The sequence below is a fragment of the Sardina pilchardus genome, chromosome 22 (genome assembly GCF_963854185.1).
Source record: "Sardina pilchardus chromosome 22, fSarPil1.1, whole genome shotgun sequence".
In the NCBI taxonomy this organism is placed as follows: domain Eukaryota; kingdom Metazoa; phylum Chordata; class Actinopteri; order Clupeiformes; family Clupeidae; genus Sardina; species Sardina pilchardus.
The window spans coordinates 9121452-9146130 of NC_085015.1; the positions used below are offsets into that span (position 1 = coordinate 9121452).

A 24679-nucleotide genomic window follows, 5' to 3' on the forward strand; every position below is an offset into this window, starting at 1 on the left:
CTGGCTGGTTAATTTAAATTCTGTATCTTTACAACATGGTAGCTAACGTAACTCTGAAGGATACCCGACTCAGTTAGATAAACGACGACCATTTTCGTGTGAAAAGACAAGCTATATGCCTAAATAGCTTGTAGCTAGCCAGCTTGGCTAGGCTACATGCTGAGCGATTCACTGTATGTCGATTTGTTGCTTGCACATTTTCAGTCTGGACAGCCTGGTGTAACCAACGTTTATGAAGCCTCTAATTTGTGTCTCTAATTTGATCGAACGTAAAGCCATGCGCATATAATTGGAAAACAATATATATAACAAAATGTCAGATGTCTGCTAATCTTTTGGAAAAAGTCATGCCATGTTTGATGTTTACCGTTATCCTGCATACAGAACTACTCAAGCTCACTAGCAGTACCTTTGCGTATGTGTGTGTACTCTGAAGCGCCACAAGATGTCAGTATCGACTATCTACGTATCTTGAGGGGTTGGTTGTAAAGTCACGTTTGGTCGTTCTCCTTTGCCCAACGGTTCCGCATCACGCGCAGTGCGGATCACGCACGTTTTGGACGAGGTTCCACTTTATGGTGATAGTTTCCTACAGAGAACCACAAACTTCATGTGCAAGCATCATACTAATATTCAAATGGTCGTAGGTCTAAGTTAGTGCTGGGTTTAATGATTCGATTACAAATGGGGGGAGTCAGAGTAGACTATGATCTACAAATTAATGCACACACTACTAATAATTCCACACATTCGTAGAATCACATCACATTGCCTATAAAGTGTATTTTTACATTGGACCTAAATAGCTATATTGTTCAAGTCATATCCTTTACTGTCCGTACCACTAGTCAATGATCTCCAAATAATCTAGGTTTTAGGTACCAAATTTGCAGATACTCTTACTCTTATTTGCAGATATTTTAGGTTATTGCCATTGGTGCCATACTGGCGTGATGCGTTAAGCCTATAGGCCTAGTTAGTAATTTTGGTATAGAATAGCATTTTTATTGTCTGCTCATGTGGAAATTCATCTCCTGTGACAACAAAAACTTACACTGTCCAAGGAGAATAAAGAGCAGGACTGTCACACAGATAATGTTTCATAAGGAATGTCTGGAAATGAAGCTACTGTTAAAATTTGACCAGTTTGATCATAATCTTTTGTTTACTCTAAGAGTATCATATAGAATTGCTGTCATATCTGAAATTTATTTGAAACTTTGTTTTGTGTCATTCTCTGATAATTAACCTATGGCATTACTTAAATATACTTATGTTAATGTATTAATTTAATATGGTATGAGGATAACTGAACAAAGGTTTGGTGGTACTGCATGTCATCCAGACACATTTTTTTTTATATCAGCACTATCAGTGAAATACTCCTATCGTTACACCATGATTGTTACTAAGACTGTTGGAATGAAAAGAAGACAAACATTTAACCAATGTGGAAAATTCTTTATAGCATATAACAGTCCAGTTTGTGTTCAGCTACAAGTTTGCCTGAATATATAAAACAGACATTCAGCTTAAATCATTGGAGGATAGTTTGGTAAGGTTCAATACATAGAAAAGTTATGTACAAACAGTCATCCCAGCAAGGTACGCTGTCTAAGGAAATGGGCTATGTTGTCTTCAAAGTTGTAAGTGGATATTTCTGTGACGTGCAAAGTGGGTGTAGTGCATTTACCGCGTCCTGTCAGTGAGAGACTAACAAGAGACTGTCTATATGGAAGTGGAAAAAAATGAAACACTAAAATATATATATATATTTTTTTGCCAGAAACCAATAAGAAATGCAGAATTAACACCGCTTACTCTCTTCTCTCTCTCTCATAGTCTGACATAAAACACCCCTTTACCATTACAACATCTGAAAGCACATGATTCTGTCTAGTCTTGAGGGGTATATACGAAGCAAGGTTAATTGCTTACCCAAGTAACTTCAGGAATAACCACTTATCTCCAAACAACACACTACTTTAGAAACAATAGCTGCTCAGCGCTGTGTTGTTATAGAGACCGGCGGTTACTCCCAAGGTTACCCCAGTTTGCCAGTTACCTTGCTTCATAGTACAGCCCTCTAGTCTTGGAATGCCATCCATGATTATACACAACTTAACACTCATCCGTCTATTTCCATCAACCACTTTTTTTTCAGGCATTTTGTCTGTCACCCATGCAACGACTTAATTTTTCCTTTTTTTCCTCCTTACAATACAAGTCACTAGGAGATAATTATTGGCTGATCATGGTCCCTTTTGTTATCAGTATTTACATCTGTAAACAAAACATAATAAAGTATAAAGTTAACCTTGACAAGAGTAAATAAACTACAATATATTACGCTTAAAGGCAGACCACATGAATGGTTATGTGTTTCTTATTAAATAAGTAACAAGTAAATACGTAGATTAATTGTAAATTGAAGTTCATGTGATATCATTTGTTGGTAATCTGTGCAGCAAAGTGACCTTAAAATATGTTAAATGTATGTACAAAATACTATTTATAGGGCACGGCAGTCTGCTGGGGGCACTTGAAATAGCCACAATGCTAAGATTGAGGGGCGCAAGAAGACCAAAGATTGTCTCAAATGTAATAATTACAAACAATCGACATTCCGTAAATCAGTCTGCCATTGCCCCAATAGCTTGATCGACAGAAGCACTGCAGCAAATTTACTCACAATACAGACCACTGAAGCCTCGGTTGCTGAACAGTAATCCGAGCTTTGGTGCTAGGAACTTGTCTCATTGATGAGGCAGTAAGCATTACAAATCTCTTCGGTTGTCTGACTAACTTTTCCTCCTCCTCATGTGAGCTAAACTCACGTGAGCAACTTTAGTCAGTGTGCTAAATGACCAAACGTTTTTCCACTGCAGCAGGCAGAGCACACATAGCCAGCCAGCTCTTGTGCTCACCATTATGATATTCCTCAGTAACAGTTGTATGCTATCCATAAGAGAGAACGGAATGATTCTAAGAAAAGCTGGGAAAACCTGTGTATTCCCAGCTCGTGATCCCTGGAATGGTATTCATAAAGCATCTCAAAGGACCAAAAGCACTGACAATTAGCACAGCTAAGATAAGGGGATATTGGATGAGGTTAAGGTTCAGATAATCCAGATCAGTACTTTCCATGCTGAGATGCTTGATGAACACAGGCCCTGATCTACACAGCAAGACCCCCCCTCCCCAATCTCCCCCCCACCTCACTCAAAAAAAAAAAAGAAGCAAATCCAGTTTAACAGGCACAGAGAGGAAATCTCTTCACCCAACCCTTACACCGTTTCCCTGGTATTTACAGGTAAATGTTTACAGTCATGTGAGCAGAAGAGACACTGGACAGCAGCGTGGAGTCCTCCCACTTTGTCCTCAGTGTGGTGGTGGCGGTGGTGGTGGTGACATGCTGTCGGCTTGTTGATATGTTTTGTGTGTCCCTGGGTTTCTTGGGCGTGTCCTTGGCATGTTCTGGCTCGTGTTCGTGGTGTGTGTGTGTGTTTTTTTTTTTTTTTGTCTTTTCTTTTTAACGTTGTGCGCTGATATGTTTACGGGGAAGCTGATATGTGTTTTTTGCATGTTTCAGTTGTGACAAGTTTCTGTGCTCATATTCTGGAGCCACGCTCCTGTAGAATCTGTGCAAGGAAGAGAAAAAGAAAAAGTAACGGGTCAAGAAGATATAGGCTTATGAATCACCCTGTAGTTATGAATATGTAAACAATTAAACAAACACACACACACACACACACACACACACACACACACACTAGTGATGCACGATATATCGGCCGCCGATATATTATTGGCCGATATGGTCATTTTTAAACACATCGGTATCGGTCCGATGTCAGAATATAACACACACACACACACACACACACACACATTACAGTTGTTATGTCCACAGGATAGATACACAGCATGCTCACACACCACTCACCTTAGCTTTCTCACTGGGTTGGCTGTTGGGACCATATGGTTGATTGTGTAGCTCCTTTGAGACGACACATAGGAACTCAGCCTGGTCCTCTGTGCCATAGTTGTAGGAGGAACCAATGCTGACCAGCTGTGCCACACACACACGCAAACACACACAAACACACGCGCACACACACAATACAAGAAGAGGACACACACATGGAGAGAAAGAGAAGCAGATTTTAAAATAAACAAAAATATAATTGATACACCTCAATCTGTTGCATGGTGCTCCTTTCTTCTTGTTGCAAAGAGATTAGAAAAGAAAGACAAAGAGTGACCAATGTGATTAAAAAAAATAAATAAAAAGACATGCAATGCGACAAAAGAACTGTCAGTGACAGTTGTAAACTCCTTAAGTTATTTCCAGCACAACCACACGAGTCATTCACACAGACATACACATTACACAGTTTCTTCTGTGGTGCAGTGACATGCTCAGGCATGCCTGGCCTTAGCAACAGTGAACCTGTTGCCAGGTGGTGGCTCCAGCTGGTTGATAGCAGTGAACCAGAAACACACTCTCTCTCTCGCTCACACACACACACGCACGCACACACACACACACACCTACAAGATGAGTTCTACACAACACTAACACATGTTTACTTCAGCCAACATAACCTAAAAACAGAAATCTTGGCGAAAAAAAAAAGAAAGAAAAATAACAATTAATGTCCGCCATTTGGAGGGGGCGGGGGCATGCAGTGATTGGCGGGAGGCCAGAGAGGATTGTGGGACACACCTCTCCACTTTGGGCGGGTCGAACAGACTCCTCCCCTTTCACCTCTCGAGACACAATCAGCAGAAACTCTGACTTCTGGGCCCGCCCATAACCTATACTGACAAGCTGCAACAACCAATCAGAGCACAAAAAAAAAGCAAGGCCCACGTCATCAAGAGCACGTGATTCCCTGAGAGAGATGGAAGGGGCAGTGGCGGCAAAAGCAGACTTTTGCCAAAAAGTTACCTGTTCAAACTTCCAGCCGTCGGACATTGTGGAGACCATCTGTGTCAGCTCCTCCTCCTGACATTGCAGCACCCTATAGACATGCTTCACCGGAACCTACAACCGCCGCAGTGGAGGGAAGGGGGAGAGAGAGGGGGAAAAAATGATGACATGAATGCAAAACAACAAAATTCAAATGTCAAAGTAGACGCAGTCCTTCCACCCAAATTGTGCACTTTGACTAACACACACACAAACACACACAGGGTTGCAGGTGTATGAGATTTTCGCCATGATGATTGTGTTAGAACACATAGTTTCAAAATTGCTGGTATTTGTCTATAGTGTGTGTCTGCAAGTCAGCCATTACCACAATGTTTGAGGTTTCCCCTTTTGCCAGGCACTTTGTACCCATTCAGTTTGCATTTTTTTCAATACCAGTATTAAGCAATTGTACACTAATGGACTTCCATATCATGGTACACCACAATGTCTGCATACCTATACACAGATGTGCTTTAAAATGCAAAGCCACATATCTATTTCAAATATGATTGCAATTAACGGTGTATAGAGCAGTAAGTAAGGCTAAAACATTCAAGTTCAAGAAGCTCCAATCAGAGAATCGTAAGGTATTTCCCAATGAACCGATTACCAAAATAGTTGCCAATTAATCTAACAGTCTACGACTAATTGAAAAAATTTATTAATTGTTGCAGGCCTAATTTCAAACTGACCTGGGTCTGAATGTTGCGACTCCGATCCCTTTCTTGCTCATATTTTGGTCGAGTTAATTTGACATCTATCAGAACTGGGACTGATCCCATTAGAGCCAACCTGGTGCGTGATGCGAGTGAGTGGTGCACTCAGCAAGAGGAGGCCGGGCCCACACGTGCCTATTCAGCTAAAGAGTCTCTCTCTCTCTCTTTCTCTCCCTGTCTCTCTCTCTCTCTCTCCCTGTCTCTCTCTCTCTCCCGGTCTCTCTCTCTCAGTGCCGATAAGAGTGCCGATAGTGCTTTCAGACAGATCAATAAGAGACCATCTTTCTCAACATGGAGCAGAGCAGACTAACATTCAACTAAGCCTAGCAAACTACCACTGCAAAATGACTCTGGATTCAAGTCAAGGAAACGGAAAAAGAAAAAACACCGGAGGAGGTGACCCAGTTGCATTTAAAATCCCCAATTTGATATCGGGGTGTGTTATTATCTCACCTGTGTGGTTTTGGTGTCTCGTTCTCTGATCTTGTCTTTGATGAGTTTTATTAATGACGTGATGTTATAAAATTCTGCTTCTTCCAGGACCCCTTCAGAACACACAAGCACATTATGAATCATTTTTAATCAAATATATTCAATAATAATAATAATAAAAAGAATCAAATGCATCTAGCATTTTTTAGAGTACATGTGAATATTTGTGTAAAGAGTGTGTTTATTTGTATGTATGCGTGTATGTTTAAATGTGTGTGTGCGTGTGTGTATAGTGTGTAGGAGCAGGCATTCCTACCCTCCTCTGTAAGGTCTCTGTTCAGCACCAACTTTCCATGTCTCAGGTAGTTGAGCACGGGCCCAAAATACACAGGATCTCTGTCAATCAGATATGCCCCAGAGTCATCCTAGAGAGAGAGAGAGAGAGAGAGAGAGAGAGAGAGAGAGAGAGAGAGAGAGAGAGAGAGAGAGAGAGAGAGAGAGAGAGAGAGAAGGGAGGGGGGGCATTAAAGCTATTAAACTTTAAGCAGTAGCACAGAAAGAAAAAGCAGAAGTGAGCTGGATTCACATGAGAACCCCAAGAGATCACTCTAAAAATATACACACACTCACACATGCTGGTGCACATGGCACATGCACACTAACAGGCACCCCTCAGTGCCCCCTCTGACACACACACACACACACACACACACACACACACACACACACACACACACACACACACACACACACACACACACACACACACACACACACACACACACACACACACACACACACACACACACACACACACACACACACACACACACACACACACACACACACACACACACACACACACATACGTACGCACACACTCTATAATTCTGTGGTCTATAGCTAGAGCTGCAAGGGGAAGTGGCAGGAGGCATTCTCTAGCTTAAATGGGTTTAAATATTGATGCACAGAGCAGGTCTGTGTGTGCAAGTGTCTCTGTGTGTGTCTGTGTGTGTCTGTGTGCGTATGTGTGTGTGTGTGTGTGTGTGTGTGAGAGAGAGAGTTTGTGTGTGCGTGCATAGCCCAACAGTAACTCCCTTCTTAATGTGCAGTCAGGCTCTTCTCATGAATTATGGAGGCACATTTGAGCACATGCTTAAACACACACACACACACACACACACACACTGGGCTCAAACACACTTTCAGCCTCAGTATTCCTTGTATGTAATCTTTTTAAAGGTTACATCAGTAAAATTGACCTTCAAATAAATATTACTGCTAAAGAAAAAAAGTCAGTGGAAACACAATGTAGGCCTGTGCAATGTGGTCCACAGGAGGAAACATCCCTACTGCCCTGCCATGCTTCTTATGTTTACCAAAGGTCCAATAAGACCACATGCATTTAAAAGACATGGTGGTAGGGGATATTTCAAAATTCCCAAGTATTTCTCAGCTCTGGTCAAATAACACACTTGTCTGGAATCTTCTGACCCTGGCACAGAATAAGCATATTGCTTTCCAAATCTTTCAATTCTCTTTCTTGCGCGTGTATGCTTAGGAAAGACATAGTAGTAACAGCAGTCACATTTGCCATTTCAAAAACAAGAAAGTACACAAGCTGGGCTAACACCGGGTCGGCAGTTGAGGTATTCTGTTTGCGGTAAAATTGAAAGGGTAGGGTTTTTTAATGTACGTGCCACTGTCATGTCGTGATTGATTGATTTTCGTGGAAGGTAATTGTTGCTGTATATGCTCTGCAAGCGGAAAGCTTAAGTTTAAGTGCCTGCTGTAGCCTATTAGGGGAAAGGGTATGATGGTATTAAACAGCATTCTAGATGTAGCTCCTCAACTTGTTCACATCATTCCTGAAGATTAAGACTTGAAAACAGTATTTTTTCTATGAATATTTTTTATCTTCACTCTACTAAAGGGTACACAATAAAAAACATTTGGTCTCAGCATCAGTTATCGGGCAAATAGTTACATATCATTGGTGCTTTGAGCTCACACTAGAATCATATCACAGCTTACGTCAGGGTTCTCCAACCGTTTATTCTCTGAGAGCTACTTTGACTGAATGAATGTGGCTCAAAGCTCATTATGTTTCATATCAGTACTACTGATATGAAACATAATGAGCTTTGAGCCACATTCATATGCCAGTTGAATAAGCTCCTTTCAACTCCTTTGCCTTCTCTGCTTGTAAACTGCTACCTGGAAAGTCTCTGGAAAAGTTGCTGTGGACAGACTTGTTATTCAGATGTGTGGAAGGAAACACCCCCTGTTTCCCATTCCTTACTAACATAGTATATATTTTTTATGTTTATTGACCCGGTTATTTTACTCATCATCGCCAAATCTATTGTGTGTCTGGTAGTCTGTAGGTTTAGGCTTCTACTTCATGACACGTCATTACTAATAACAAACCAAACCACTGAGGAGCAGGTTAGCGCTAGAGATGAGTCAAAATATCAATACGCCAATACATCGCATGACTAAATTGCCATACATTATTCATGCACTGCTACCAAATATTCATGCTTTTCCCACCAAAACTTTTCAACAAAATTGTAAAATGTAAAATAGTATCTGCCATGTTACATTGACATGTATTAATTTAGCAGACACTTTTATTCAAAGCAACACAGTTACTACTTCATTCGTAAAAATAAACATGAACTGAAATGTGTCTAAGTCAAACAGTGGAATATTAGTTTTTATAAAAATATTTCTCGAAAGAGGCATATTTTTGTCCATTTTTAAAAAAAAACTTTCTTAGAAGAGGCTCCGAGTCTGAGCTAAATTTCTGTACACTTTAAACTGTTTCAAATCCATAACGGGATTCAGTGAATACATAATTCCATCTTTCTGCCCTCTTCTTCTTCTTAATTTACAGACATTGTGATGTATCTCAGATTAATCTTTTGCAATGTAGAGAGCATTGCAAAATTCATGTATCACGATCGTAATCAGGGGAAAAATTTTGAGATAGTATCGATTTGTCCGTTACTCTATTATCCCCACCTCATGTTTGCACAAATTGGATGAATAGAATAGAATAGAATATATACTTTTTTGATACTGTGAGGGAAATTAGTTTCTCTGCATTTAACCCAATTTTTAACCGAATTAGTGAACACACACAGTGAGGTGAATCACACACTAACCCAGTGCAGTGAGCTGCCTGCCCAACCAGTGGCGCTCGGGGAGCAGTGAGGGGTTAGGTGCCTTGCTCAAGGGCACTTCAGCCGTGGTGGACTGGTAGGGGATCAAACCGGTTACAAGCCCGAAGCCCTAACCAGTACACCACGGCTGTCCATGGATGGATGTAGTACAATGGAAAGTGAGGGGTTAATTCCAGTGGACAGTCATGAATGAAACAAAACAAGATAACATAAACATATTGCTGTCCTCTGTCTATGCCACACAAATTCCTACACCGAATAACATAGTAGTTTTAACAGCAGTGGAGGTAGAAGTTAATAATATTGTACCAGTAATGAGAGAAATTAGCAATGTCACGTTCGTTCAAATTTCTGCTTTTTCAATAGTGTATTATACCAATATATCTTGGCAAAATTGAAGTTAAAAACCTTTTGATACATATGTTGTCAGAGGTAGGCCTATAAATACATTGCAGACATTCATAGAGAACGCCCCATTATCCCTAAAACAATAAAAGCAATTTCTATACATTATATGTACGTTAAGCCAAATAAAAGGGGGATTATAGAAATCTAAAACAGAGAGAGGCAGCTCTTTACCAGCTAATCCCACCGCCGCTCTCTTTGGGTTAAACCATGTGATTATTTTGGATTAGGAGATTATTTTGAGATTACCGTCTGAGATTAAATTATGAGAGTAGGTGAGAGACCTAGTAGGGGAGCAGAAGTATGCAGGATGCCTACTAAAATGCTGGGGAATACCTCCCCAACACACACACACACACACACACAGCCAACCACACACACACACACACTCCAAACTGCTAACCCTTACTGCTCATTTATCGCCCATTTATTTCACTCTGGTTTATTTCCTTTTATGTACAACAAATGCAATTCTATTTTGGTGTAGGAAACTGTGTGCATGCAGTTGAGTGTTTCCCTTAGATGCAGGGGAACATGAAGATTAGAGAGTAAAAGAGAGACAGATGGCTCAGCAGAAGCATCATGATGACCTCATCAAGACCCCCATCCCCACACAGGCTATTCAGCCAGTGAAGAGAGAACGCACAGCATGTCTGACCAGTTGTGAATGAGCAGAAGAGAATGTCCCAACACACATTATGGTGGGCTTCTTGACATCACATGTATGTCCATGAAAAGCACCTACTGAAATTGTCAAGACTTCCACTCACCACTGCTGGTAAAATGTGCACGTTAATGAAGAAATTATCTCATGAATTATGCATTCTTTAATGCATGGCCATATCAATGTGAGTAGCCTACCACTTAAGTGTACACCCCACCGTCCAGCTCCACCATACTCCTGGCAGCTTGTGTGTGTGCGCGCAAAGCTTGGGTTACTTCAGCACCCCAGACAACAACAGAGGGTCTGTGTGCTACGGCGTGCACTACGCAGGCGCGTCAGCACGAGCCCTGTGTCAACCCCAAACTGAGTGAAAGCGGATTATCAAGACTCAAAGGTCGAACGTCATATTTAGACCAAAAAATGGAATCATATGCCCAAAGTATCTGAAGAAAAAAGCACAGGGAAACAGACTTGTTTTATATGTTTAGATATGCACAGCTATTAACAGTCTAATTGGCGTTGTACATGCTCACGCAATGTCGTAGCCTATGCCTATCACAAAGAGAAAGAGGACACTTTGAACACCCTGTAAACTGGATCCCACATGTGCTCTGATACATTTTCACATTACAAGTGCAGCCTCCATTTCTAACACGGGACGAAATGTGGGCTAAATAATGTGAAGCGGTTTCCCCTCGAGTTAAACAGGCCATCGTGGAATAGGCTACTGACACTGCACAGTCCAAACCACCTACACCAGATCAAATTGATTTCTAAAAACTTTCACCGAGTTTAATAGCAGCACGACGGGCAGTTGGAGAAAAGTAGGTTACGTTCATGGCGTCAATTCAGATTACACACGGAGTTTTGTCTATCCCCTCGTAGCTGGGCGATGTGCTACAGTTCACAAGGAACTCAACATTTCCTTTAACTTATTCATGGGAGTCTGAAGCGTGGAATTATGTGGTATTTCCCTTCAAATGTCAGATAGACTTTTGTTGAGTGTTGCAGATGTTCTAACAGTTCGGCTACTTTGTTTGAAAGATCTTAAGCGTAAATTGCATACCGACTTTGTCGATTTCAGACTGAAGACTTTGCTTACCTTATCGGAGTCCAGATCGGGATCCGCCTGGCAGAGTCGGTATAGAAATGACTTCGGATCCCTACAGAGGGTCTGTCGTGTCGTTAGGAAATGCGTGCCACCGACATTCAGACGGACCCATTTCGACGTTCCGTTGAAAGACGTTGGGGGTTTACCTCCTGGGGAGGATAGAACCGGACACCTTCTGCAGTCTTGTCCGCTGATATCGCAGCTATTCTCGGCCATTCCGCTTCCTTGCCTTCTCTTCGGTGAGTGGGGCGCCGGCAGGAAACGGCCAATGCGAGCGTTCCGCTCGGCAGATAAGCAGCGATGTGAAAGGACGGGGAGTGTCTTTTGTATTTATTTTACATGAGAAAAAACAGACACAATGGAGCCCACTCAAAACTTCACACTCGGTCGTTAGCTGTAATGTATTTCTGTATACGAACGTACTCTGAAGGAAGCATCGGATCTTCTTCACTTTGGAGTCCTCGAACAACTTCCAACTGTCCGGTATGATACGGGGTAGCTGTGGTCTAGGGGTAAACACAGCAAATTCCTCATGACAGCTCCCGTGCATACGGTCATTATCTTTCCCGCAGGGGGTTGGGCTACTTGGAGATTCCTGAACTGACCGCCAGAGGGCTGTAGTCTGAGGAAACCCCGCCCACACAGGCTGCCTTTTCTGTTGTAATTCTTTTATTTATTTTTTAAAAGTCTTTTAATAAATCTTCCCCAAATCTTGTCAAAGTCTTCTGGTGTAAGGATGGCTTTAGCATCATGAGACTAGAACTTAAAATTACGTGGCAACATGAAAATAATGAATCATTTCAAGTAGTGAAGTTGTACTCAGGTTTGTTGAGGTGAAGCAATGTATTGGAAGATGCATAAAGGTATAATAGTGATAACTAAATAATAACCTACTAATTTACCTTGAGTACGGTAACTTACATCAAGCAATTGCTCGAAAGCAACTTTCAGTGAGGGACAATGCTCAAGCTCAGCAGAGCGTTAACTGTGTGTGAATTGGAACAGGTTGAGAAGTGCACAGTTATGCAACTTAGGACAGGAGGAGAGGTAGGAGAGAGTCTTCCAAGATATTCTTGAAGATAGGCTCGAGGTAGGGCAACTCCAGCTGAAGCCTGGGGACTGTTTTCTGAAGGCTAATATACAGGTAAACTAAAAAAACACTGGTTGAAAACATATCTTCTCTTGAAATGTTTTTACCTAGGCAGGGCTTCTGTTTGTCTGGCTATCACCATACCATGATCGATCTTTTAAGATTGAACATTAGTCTGGGGAGTCCATTTATTTCTACTGCACAATTAGAGGCGCGATCAATGGGCATAGTTCAAACAACTCTGTACATTTAGATAGTTCTTCAACCATTCAGACCAACGATCCGGATGCGCCTGATGGATAAGCCAGTTTGTGATTGGACCCAGCAAACATGGACAGGAAGCAGGAGAGATAGATCTGCCAGGCGAAATCCAGATCACCGGCAGATCAGGAAGGGTTTACCCAGCCTAGGCTTTTGTGTGTTTTCCTTCCTAAAGCCTACCTTACACTGACAAGATTTGGGAAAGATTCTTGAAAGATTGTAGTCTTTTGAGTAAAGCTTGAATGAGGGGCATTAGTTAAAAGACTACAATCTTTCAAGAATCTTTCCCAAATCTTATCAGTGTAAGGTAGGCTTAAATGTGGCAGCAAACACTGACAGGGAAACACAGCCAAAAGAACAGTACACACAGTCCATCTGTGCAATCATCACAGTTACTAACAATTTCAGGCTAACGAAGGCTAACCTTCAGAAAAGGAGACATTTTGGGGAATTGAAAAGAGAGAGAAATACAGAGGTTTAAATTGTACTTTCAAATCAGTTCCTTCGGTCAATCAATATAATGGTAGAGAAGAGACCAGTTGAGGCTGGTTTCCTTTAGAGCAAAGGAAAATGTTCTGAATAGCCAAATACACCTATTTCTGTCCAAGTCAACAATAAAAGTTATCCGTTCTTCCAAACTACTACTTTTTTTAACAAGTAGTTAAGTAAGTAAGACTGCCTCTTTTGTGAAACCAATGAATCTACTCAGTAACATGTCCCTTTAGTTAAGGAATTTAAACAGGAAATTATAAATATATGTAACTTGTTTGAGAAACTGGCTGACGTGTCAACTCATGGGCATCTGTTAAATCCATCAGTGCATTGTAGCACATCATAATGAAGTTAAAGAAATACATACTCTGACAAACATATACATTTCACTTAAATGCTAGCACCTAGCATTGTTGTTTCATAACCATCATATATATACCTAAACCTCAAATCAACCTCCCAATCTTTGATATCAAAGACAGTGTAACAAACACACACAGACACATGGTCTGTCGGCCTAAACCCCTACATGCTTTATTTCAGCTCTAGGTGGCGCTGCAGAACAGCAGACTTCACCGTGGCAACGAGACAGGCTTCAAATGATCAGAAATATGATTAAATCACTGAGCAAATAGAAAATGTATATGATATAGTAAGAAAAAAAAGCTGTAAAATATCATAGTTTACAATAATTCTTCACATTCAAAGGCTTTACATCTCAAAACATACACACAGCATGGCCCCCGAATATGACTTCAATCCAAATATGATTTTTCATATATTAGAATTTAAATAACACAGAATGACTAGAGGCTAGAATTAGCCATCCAATAACCTTATACAAGAATAAAAATACAAAACCTGGATCCTAGCATCGTTGCATTTCTCACGTCAGATTTCAATATTACATCATCTGTACATCACAGTTCCCCCTGCTCCTCTAGCCAAGAGAGGAGAGGGGGAGATACACAAACGCAACCATCTGCCGCCTTTCCTTTAAAACGCCCCCAGGGAGACAGGACACACACTCAGTCAAGCGCATACCACCAACCTTATACACAGTGCACTCGCTGCTCACAGGCACACCAATCAACTCACACGCTCACACTCACAACCATTACACACCCCCTCCCCCCATCCCCATCGTAGAGCCTTAGACTAGAGGGGGATGAAAAAAAAAAAGAAAAAAAAAAACCAAACAATGAAATCAGTCGTGCCATTGGCTCAGGGCTGATGTGTAACCCTTGTGGATACACCCCTATAGAACTACATTTCCCAGAGTTCTGCAGTGATTGTTATAGGGGGAGGGGGAGGGGGGGAGGTGATTGGATGATTGGGACGCATGGGTGTTACAGTTGGGTTTTGCTCCTGGGGTGAGTTTTGTTCAGGATGAGGCTGTTTGGAGGAAGGGACAAAATGAAGACCAGAAAACATTCTAAACACTCATCCAATCATATCAGTAAGACCATCAATGGTGGCCAATGAAGGGAAAGGACCCGCCTTATTCTAATGGTGACCAATCAGATCAGAGCTGAGGGTGGGGCTTTTGTGTTCTTGGAGGAGGCTGAAGTTAATGACAGAAGTTACACACAGGTATGGGAAAATTAGAAAAAGAGAGGGCAGAGGAACAATCCAGAAAATGTGATGACATAAGGATGACAGTTCATATTTCTTAATTACTTCTACTTTATAAGTCATCTCATCTCTTCTGGCTGGGTCGGTAAGTGTGAAACTCTAGGAAAATGGAGAAACATCAAGACTACCGACTCAATGCCATACTACCCTAACTTCCAAATGCCACACTACCTTAGATCGGACCTGTGCACTAAAAAAATTACTCGGCATACAGGAAAGCAAGAATGGGATCACAAAGAAAGAAAAAAAAAAGGGAAAAAAAGTATTCCAGAGTATTCTGATGCACTGTGAGAGAGGGGACTAAGGGGTAGAGGATAGAAGGAAGAGAGCAACAATGAAAATGAGAGGAGATGGAGTCTACTCTAGAAACTGCACGAGTTGAATGTGCAGTTTTGGGACCGTCTCTGTTCTGTAATTGGCCGAGAGGGATGCGGGGAGGTGTGGCCGAGGAGAATCTGCACTCCTATAGGCCAGGGTTCTGGTGCTTATGGTAGATCTTCCTCCAGACTTCCTGGATCTTCTTGCACCATCTGTCAGCGTTTCCGCTGGGGTCCATCAGATAGTATGTCCGGTTAGGCTGTGAGAATAACAGAACAAGCATTAAATGAATGCAAAATAAGTCTCGCCTGGGCTAACCCTGCCAAAACAGTCAACAAATTTGCTCTGGGAAGGATCCCATTGACACCCATTTCCAAATGTCAATGTCTCAATCACGAAATAGCCATTGAAATAAAGGCTTTTGTATTAAATATATGTTTATAGATTTAAGTATTTGTGAAAAAGAAGAGTGCCTTGGACTTAGTTTTCCACTGAATTAGAATTCCAGACCCCAATGATCACCTTCAAACATTGAACTCGAACTTCCTGAGCACTATTTAACATTTTATAATCTATTTACCGTATGAACAAAGAACGTTTTGAAGTTCTTGGCTTCTGGCCGAAGCTCTGGAGACCAGGGAATCTCCCCCTTTAGAACCTTGTTGACTGGATCCACATAGTACAGATGAGGACCCTCAGTCAGGAGTAGTTGCCTTCGCCGTGCAAACAGGCCCTAGAAACAGAATGACATTTGAATAAACACACAGGTCACAGGGACAGGTGTTATATGTAAGGCATCCAAATACATGTTTGGTGCCGCCCCTCGAGTTGGGTCATTACATTACTCGTAGCCAGAACCTTAACCTTTCTAGATTACCAGGGTCTGGATTTTCCAGACTACTTTAGGGCTGCAACTAACAATTATTTTCAAAGTCAATTTATCTGTTCATTATTTTGTTGCTTGATAGATAAATGTCCGAAAATGGTGAAGAATTGCTGTTCAGCGCTTCCTTAAGCTCTAGGCTATGTCCTCAAATGCCCTTGTTTTGTCCACACATCACAGATATTTAGTTTGTCATCACAGGTAAAGCAGAATATTTCAGTTTAAGCAGCTGCAATCAGAGATTGAGGTATTTTAAATTATTTACATTCCACACAAACCCATTAGCAATCCCCTCAGGGTGGGAGGCCTAATCATTTAGTTAGCTAGTTGACAGCTATTCGGTACTTTAAGGCGAAGGCATTGGATGACCAGGAGCTAGTTTGGCAACATTTAGTGGGCGTGAATTTCTTGCCTTACCTTGCGTTTGTCTACAGGGCCCATCTTCAAAATAAGATTGTTCTCTACAAACTGGTGCCTGAAACACATTAAAAAGGGTGATATAAATAGTTAAAAAACAAAACATGGGAATATATAGAATATTCTAACATATATTCTAATATATAGAATATATTAACATATAGAATATAGAATATATATAACAAAGACATCAGCTGGTTATCTGAATACCATGGGTTGGCGGCACACTGTTTGTCAAGCAGCAGGCGCTTTTCCTCATCAGAAAACTGCAGGTCCAGTTCCATGCTGTTGCTGTCCAGGTCGTGTATGAACTGATCCACAGATAGGGTCGGGTTGTAGATGGGAGCGGGACTAGGGCCGGGAGCAGGGGGGGCAGGGGAAGAGCCCTCTACCGCCGGAGTCACCTGCATATTGCTGAATTGGCTGAGGAGGTCATCGTACTGTAGAGGTTGAAGGGAGACGAGAGGGAAAGGCAGAAAAAGAGGTCATTTAATTAAGGACGTAATTAGTGTATAATAATAGTATCCTGTGTTTCTAGATGGGCTTATTATAGGCAGGTGGGCATGCACATGCACTTTGGACTGGTACAAGGATGACGGCCCCAGATCCGGTTATTTTTGACACCTTAAAGAGTCAATACAAGAAAAGCTAGTGATTCCTCTCTACATAAAGGAGACCCTAGTGATTTGAATAACAGACTAATCTCCAAGCTCCCATGTTTAGTAAAAATTTTAGAATCCTCTGTAAATAACCTGCTTAGTTCCTTTCGGTGTTCAAATGCTACTTTAAGTAAGGGACAATGTATGGGGTCATTATCGGGAAAATAAGTACCGACAGGGCGAAGCGGACCCCGACGCGAAGCGAGGGGGTCTTGTTTTGCCCCGAAGGTACTCATTAACCTGCTTTTTATGCAACTATTTGCCAAAACGAGAAAAAGAAACTTGACACAATGTGTCTTTAGCAATGATTTTGCTACCGTTTCCTGGCTTCTGCTAACCAAATAAATAGTTCACCACACAGATAGAACTTGACAGTTTCAGGTGTTGGGTGACAATGTCTTACTAGCGAACTTTCACTTTCAAATAAATTCCTTTGCAATAAGCAACCAGACTTGTTGCAGAGTGATATGAAAGACCTGAATTAGAAGCACAACCTCCATTGCCATTGACAGCGGTCATTCATTTATCAGAGGTCCTCTAGTCGAAAATAATGACCGGCAGAATGTTGGGAAATCCCATTCAAGTCAATGAATGGAGCATTCTACTTGCCAAAGCCCAAGCCTACGTTATGACATGAGGTGGTGCATGAATTGATAGTATCATGAACACCGCAGTGCACATTAAGTTCAACACATGCATGCAAATCAACTACTTTGTTCTTATCACGACAAGGTCAATTGCGGAGACAAAATTCTTAAAACAGGCAAAGTTATCAGCGATTAGCAGCATGCATGTAACCTAAGAACCGACTGGTAAGGTATTTTTTTTTTTTTTTTTTTAAAGATTATTTTTTTGGGCTTTTTATGCCTTTAATTGGACAGGACAGTAGAGAGTATGACAGGAAACGAGCAGGAGAGAGAGTAGGGGTGGGATCCGGAAAGGACCACGGGGCGGGAATCGAACCCGGGTCGCCGGCGTGTGGTGCAGGTGCCCCAGCCAGTCGCGCCACAGCTGGGGCCCTGGTAAGGTAATTTTAAAACAGCTGTGTTTTTGGTGGTTAGCTGTGTTAACTATACGCTTATACCGGATAGGCATTAATTCATTAATTGTGACATCAAATGTTTGCATCGCAAATGCCCCCTCTGTCACTGCACTGAAGTAGACAAAGTTACCAGCACAGGCGAATGGCGGCTGTGTAGCCTTAACAGTCATGAAGTTTTAATAGTTGTAATAGTCAGCTGGAGAAGTTCACGAAATTACCAGCATGAGTTGCAGCAAAGGATGATTAAGAGAAAGGAACTAGAACCAGGGACATGGAGGGTTCCATCAAAAGGTAATGAAGAGGTTTATCTTCAACCAAAGTAGCTCTACTGCTCAGATCTTATTTAACACTGCTAGCTGGTCCTTTTGTTTACATTTTTGCTTCTTTGACGGTTTGCAGAGTTGGTGGTGCGACCGGCAAGTGCAAGTATATGTGGTTTAGTGAAGTCACATAGCACAGAATAATCGCAGCGTTGCATTTAGAAAATTGAGTTTGTAGTATGATTTAGATATATATGCCCATAGCTATCAAAGGGAGCAAATAGAAGGATTGGCAACACTTGTTATGATGCAATTACAACTACAGGACATTTCCAAGGAACTGCAAAGTGTGCTTGCTCAGGTGCTTTTCACAAACGGGTAAAGTGAATGGAATATGGATTGTAGCTGTACCTCATTTTTGAAAATCAGGCGTAACGGTCAAAACGTGCGTTAAGGTTCTGAGTCGATGTAAAAAGTTTGGTTTTCATACGAGAGCGTTCCTGAGATATGACCTACTTCCTGTTTGGTGGCTAAGCCATAGGGTTAGGGGTGGGGAAACGCCTTTGAAAATCAAAAATCCTTCCACTGACTTTTGTGAGGCTTGGTCTAAGGATCATGTATGTCAAGTGTGTGACCTGCGAAAGTTTAGTTTCGCTTTCGATAAATTCCAATATGGCGGGAAAACGACAAGGGCCAGTGATGCCATCTTCAATATCCACACTATACTGGTTCTGGCCACACGTTGCAGAGTTGGACCGGCGGCAATATTTCAAAAGCTATAAGAGCAGGTGCTGGCCAAAAAAGTGGGCTGACGGGAATAATAATAAAGGGAACTTAAGAACAACAATGGTGTGCTCCCTCTGGACTTGGACTTAGCTTTAATGGGTAGCTTGAATTTCCCCAGGGGATCAATAACGTATCTATCTATCTATCTATCTATCTATCTATCTTGCTTATCTGTAGCTCTGGTGGGCCACCTATCCTGAATGTCCCCATATACTGGGTCAGAAGCTAGTAGGGTGTACTCACGTTGCCGTAGCAGTCCTCGTCATCTTCGGACATAGCAGGCAAGTAAGCGTTGAGTTTGGGTGGGGTCTGAAGGTGTAAGTCTCGCCAAGAAACTGACTCGAAGAAGGGGTGAGTCCTAATAGGCTCGTACCCACCCATCTCCTCACAACCAATTCTCTTTGCAGGATCCAAGGACTACAAGTGAAAATATTTAAAAAAACAGTGTGAAAAAAAGTAACACATATGCACACACTGGACTGGAGTCTGCAACTTAACACAGGTGTTGCTATACTCACCAGGAGTCGTTCTACCAAATCCTTGGCTTTGGGGAAGAATTTCTCAGGGAATTCATACTCCAACTTAATAATCTTCTGGAATATTAGGTACTCGTTTCTGTGAAAAGATCAGAATAGAAAAAGGCACATATCAATAGTTTCAGCAGTAGAAACCACCCCACTCTTGCAGTGCTGGATGAGAAAAATCAAGTGGACTTACCCAGCTCTGAATGGTGGTAACCCAGCAACGAGCTGGTAAATGATGCAGCCTAGTGCCCAAAGATCAGAGCTGTGGAAGAGAAAAACAACCAAGCAGATATGAGTCACCATCAAAACATCAACCATGTTCACCAAGAAAACGATAGAACTACAGTATATGTGATACTGACAAATCAGACCTATTGATTAGCCAATATATCTAAACAACTTGATATCAAATGTGTTGATAAGCTGCACCTACAAGTGAAATAGTAATTCAGGTTACACTGTAAAACAACAAGGGCCATTAAAGTGATCTACAGAAAACCTTGGGGCAACTATTCATGAAATCCTTCATTAGTAGGTTTTCCTACCAAAACATCCATCACTTAAACTTTGTTATGGACACAAAAACATATTAAATAAATTAGATGTAGTTGTTCAATGTTCATTCATCATGCTAAAATAAAATGGAAGCCAGTAAACCTCTGTAAAACTTAACCTTGTTGAAAATATTGAAGATGGATGAAAAAAAAAATAAATAAAAAAACAGGAAGTGATTTCGATTAATGATTTTCTCACACTCATAAACATGCATAAGAAAGACAGAGTGATGAGTGGCAGTTTTGGTAAACCATATAACATTGAGGTTATAATCAAATGAAAGGTCGTCATCCTTGCACCCAGATTTTTCCCACGCCAGAGACTTAATTCTAAAAGAATGACAACAGTAACTGGACTGCGTTTATCTATAATGTCATAACATAATTATAATATCTATAGTGTTGTTCTACTCCTCCAGCCACTCAAATTGCTTAACAGAGTAATGCCTCACATTCACCCATTCATACACTGGTATACTGTAGGCTGCCATGTACTGTAAGGCATCGACTAGCACAATAATATATTTCTGACTGTATCTGTGTACAAGTCTCACCTTTTACAGGCAGATTTCTCAGTCAGAAGCTCCGGGGACACATACTGAGCTGTTCCAACAAAAGAGTTTGCCCTTGCTGCAACACAAGAACACGGAGTCAGTGCAACACAGGAGCGAGAGTGGCACACAACCAAAATCACAAGTCAATTCCACCACCACACACGACAGAGCAGACCCAGGAACTGACCGACCACAACAGAGGTGTGTGTGTGTGTGTGTGTGTGTGTGTGTGTGTGTGTGTGTGTGTGTGTATGTGTGTGTGGGAATGTCTGCGTGCACTCACCCTGCTTGCAGTCGGAGGAGAGCTGCTTTGCTGTGCCAAAGTCGGTGATCTGAATGTGCATCTCCTCACTGAGCAGAATATTCTCAGGCTTGAGGTCTCTGCCCCGCAAAGACATTATAACACATCACAACACTATTCACAAAACAAACATTCATAAAACATACATACAATATATATTCCATGTCCCACACACCTGTGTATTATTCCTTTGTCGTGTAGGTACTCCAGCGCAGACACAATCTCAGCTGAATAGAATCTTGTGCACGTCTCATCAAATGAGCCGATCTTACGGATGTATTTCAGTAACTCCCCATTTTTAGCATAACTCAGGCCAAAGTCTAAAATAGTGGTTAAGGAACATAGACTTCAGAGCGGGCACAGTGCTGTGGTACAATACGGCATAGTTTTAAGCAAATTGGTCATCTGCGTGTTGCCAACATGTCAAATATGATGAAATATGAACAATTACATTAGGAAAGAAAGGGGCAAAGTCCCTTTTCTTAACAATGCAACATTATCAAATGATCAATAGATAATCTCATCAAAGGATTATATCAATATCAAGGCTCTGTCTTTACACTGACAAAAAAAAACAACAACAACAAAAGAACTGGACCTTGGGCATTGCTTAAAGCTTAAAAATAGCATCAGTAGATGGGTGTGAGGGTGACCAAGAGCTTCGGCAGGTGTGTGTGTCTTTTGGTGTGGGTGTGTGAAGGATACAGAGTTTCTCTTCGTCCTGAAAAGTGAAATAGAGTTTGACGAAGAAGGGATGATCGAGGCTTGACATTACGTCTCTCTCCCTCTTCACATACTGGGCCTTCTTCTCTTTCATGATGTGACGCTTTTCCAGGATTTTAACTACAACAGAACAGCGGAGGTTTACAATCGCAAACTGACACGGACATCATAGACATTCACCAGACAGAAACAGCGACTCATATTTAAAAATGGCCAAATGTAAATTGCTATCAATATTCTTACTGGCATATTCCTTCGCTGTTGTATGTTCCTTCGCAAGGACAACCTAACAGGAAAAAGGACAAAAATGGCAATTTTATCATCAAAACACAGACCATATGACTAAATAAAACATTTCAACCCTTGAACAACCCGTGACTGACAGAATACAAAAAGGAGTGATCAAAGTTTCAGAGAAGGGAACTACATGGTGTATAGAAGATAACAACACTGTGGTTTCACAGACTGGGGTGTGCATGTACGTGCATGTGCGTGTGCGTGTACATGTACGTGTGTATTTGGGTATATGGGCGTACGTACAGTAGAGAAGGAGCCCTCTCCCAAGATTTTGCCAAATTTGAAATCCTCAGACTTCTTCTTCTTCGGTTGGGCGGGCTGGGGAGGTGCGACTGGACCCTCCATGCTGTTGCCTGGGAGACGTGGCGTGTCCTGCTGACCTCTTACCATGAATGGACAGGGGCAGTGAACAACAGAGGAGTGGAGGGGTGCAACATCATACTAAAAAAAGAGGAAGGGAGAGAGGAAGAAAAGCGTGAGACAGAAATTGACATACTATGTAGCGCGCACACAAACATGCCTAGTTACATAACACACTTCCAGGACACAGACTAAGTTTCATACACCCACAGGCAAACAGGTGCATCACCATTTCACATGGACATGCAAAACCTTATCTGCCCATTAGTGCAGCCATTAGCCATCCTGTGCCATCATGCCAGCTACAGGTTTTAACCGTTAAGAACTTTGGCCCAACAGTCAGCAACGGCCTTTGACGGTAACAATAAACGAGATGAGCACTGAGCACAAATGCAGGCGGGAGCCGTGCCAATGCCATTCAAGGAGATTTAGCTGGTTAAGCATACATTTTAGCCTACCTACAACTAGCTTCTTATGGACAAGAGACACGTCACGTTAGCTATGTGATTGTACAGCTTAGCTTGCCTGGGCTACCTGGTCTCATCCATGTTGCCGTTGGCAGCCCTCCATTGCGAATTACAATGTCGTAGGTGGCTAGTTAGCAAAGTGACGAGTTTAACATGAGGCCGTCCACGATACAGCACTGTTATTGGTAAAAACAACTTGGCTAGCGTTGGCCATATTAGCCAGCTGGTAGGTCATGTTCAAAGTCCTCGCTAACTTTTCTAAAAATGAATCAAACATAAAACATCACACTGAAAAATCGGCATGACTCAAGCGCAAAACTTCCTTATTAGACAGAATGCCTAATAGGCCAGAGGTGAGCTAACCTTAGCACACAGGACGGATTGCTGCCGTTATAAGTTCTGCGCTACTGCTACTACACTACTAGCGAACGCTAGCTGCCCAAGGTAACGTTAGCTATCGCTAACATACCAGATAACAACCGCTAGCCACCGATTTCGTGAAAATAGCAATTCACTTGAAGTACACACAGGCTAAGTTTTTAACTGAATATTAAAATCACGTCAACCATATATCAATCAAACATAAGTAAACCGTGGAAAGGCTAACCATAGAGGAACTTTCATTTCCGAAGAAAGGTAATGAATGTTGAGAGTATGTTTTTTTTTTTTTTACTCAATGGTGGCTAAAGTTAGCTACACTAGCAAGCATAGTATCATTCGCTCGCACATCTGACATGAACACTACCTTGACGATTAAATTAGCTAGTTAGAAAAGCGATCTTAGATATTTGAAGTTGCAATCTATGTCAGCAGATTATGTTGTCTACATTATCGATATCCTCTGATCCTAAGATAACACAAACTACATCAATTTGTGTTTCGAAACCCATCAATTGCTGATTTATTTGCATAGCTTGACTGTTTATGAACTTCACATAACGTTAGCCCCTTCGTGTATGCTAAAGTTGACTCGTAAGTTCGCACAAGTGCATTGGATCAGGCTAGCTAGCTCGAGTTAGCTTAAATAGTGTTTGCTTATAGGATAAAAGAGGTAAGGCCACACACACGACCTACTGTAAACACAACACTGGCAAACCCCGTGCTTAAGGTTACAAGATCAGCCAAGACTACAATATAACGTATTCAACAGACAGAAAAGAGGAACATTTCTAGAACTGCTTTAGGAACTTGTCATATGCTAAAGCAAAGTAAGATCTTAAACATTAGCAACTAGCACAACAATTTCGCCGAAGGTCCTAGGTTTTGGCTTGCTATGTAAGGTTAGCTAGCTAGCTAGCTAATGCTAACCATCGAGTCTCGAAGAAGGGCCTACAGAAAATGTTATTTTACAGCTGCCATACTATTTACCATGGGCAACGGCTTCGAATCAGCATTTATCTAAAAGTCACAATACTTACAATTTGACTTGTGGCTCTTGCCATGGAAGTTTTCCGCGAGTATTTATTTGGATTAAATAATTACAGAGCTTGTAGTCATGGCTGCCTCTGCGCCTTCATTTTCCAGCTGTGACGTCATTCCACAACAATGTTACCGCAGTCGAG

At 41.6% G+C, this 24679-nt stretch overlaps 2 protein-coding genes across 3 annotated transcripts; both read right to left on the reverse strand.

The window, feature by feature from the left end:
- Positions 1-1446: 1446 nt before the first annotated feature.
- Positions 1447-12056, reverse strand: kctd5b (potassium channel tetramerization domain containing 5b). 2 transcript variants are annotated; one of them, XM_062526045.1, is made up of 7 exons: positions 11486-12056; positions 6443-6551; positions 6148-6239; positions 4955-5050; positions 4730-4834; positions 3947-4072; positions 1447-3641 (listed from the first exon to the last, which is right to left on the reverse strand). In XM_062526045.1, the coding sequence occupies exons 1-7, from the start codon at positions 11708-11710 to the stop codon at positions 3612-3614; spliced, it is 783 nt and encodes a 260-aa protein (XP_062382029.1). In that variant the 5' UTR covers positions 11711-12056; the 3' UTR covers positions 1447-3611. The 2 variants fall into 2 exon arrangements, with proteins under 2 accessions (XP_062382029.1, XP_062382030.1); XM_062526046.1 differs by lacking the exon at positions 4730-4834 and having other exon boundaries at positions 11486-12051.
- Positions 12057-13847: 1791 nt separating this feature from the next.
- pdpk1b (3-phosphoinositide dependent protein kinase 1b) lies at positions 13848-24658 on the reverse strand. The gene is made up of 14 exons (XM_062527037.1): positions 24536-24658; positions 22534-22731; positions 22237-22279; positions 21976-22113; positions 21446-21590; positions 21253-21350; positions 20970-21045; positions 20055-20123; positions 19856-19952; positions 19581-19754; positions 16801-17030; positions 16591-16648; positions 15871-16023; positions 13848-15549 (listed from the first exon to the last, which is right to left on the reverse strand). The coding sequence occupies exons 1-14, from the start codon at positions 24557-24559 to the stop codon at positions 15436-15438; spliced, it is 1617 nt and encodes a 538-aa protein (XP_062383021.1). The 5' UTR covers positions 24560-24658; the 3' UTR covers positions 13848-15435.
- Between the last annotated feature and the right edge of the window lie 21 nt (positions 24659-24679).

Bases quoted from the DNA above. Each gene is read 5' to 3' on its own strand.
- kctd5b (XM_062526045.1), bottom strand. From the start codon at position 11,710: ATGGCCGAGAATAGCTGCGATATCAGCGGACAAGACTGCAGAAGGTGT. The intron at 4,835-4,954 runs GTAACTTTTTGG...TGGTTGTTGCAG, and splicing joins ACGGCTGGAAGTTTGAACAG to CTTGTCAGTATAGGTTATGG. The intron at 4,073-4,729 runs GTGTGTCCCACA...TGTGTGGCACAG, and splicing joins GACCCGCCCAAAGTGGAGAG to CTGGTCAGCATTGGTTCCTC.
- pdpk1b (XM_062527037.1), bottom strand. From the start codon at position 24,559: ATGGCAAGAGCCACAAGTCAAATT. The intron at 21,351-21,445 runs GTGTGTGGGACA...TTTGCGGGGCAG, and splicing joins GACAAAGGAATAATACACAG to AGACCTCAAGCCTGAGAATA. The intron at 20,124-20,969 runs GTGAGACTTGTA...TCTCTTCCACAG, and splicing joins GAGAAATCTGCCTGTAAAAG to CTCTGATCTTTGGGCACTAG.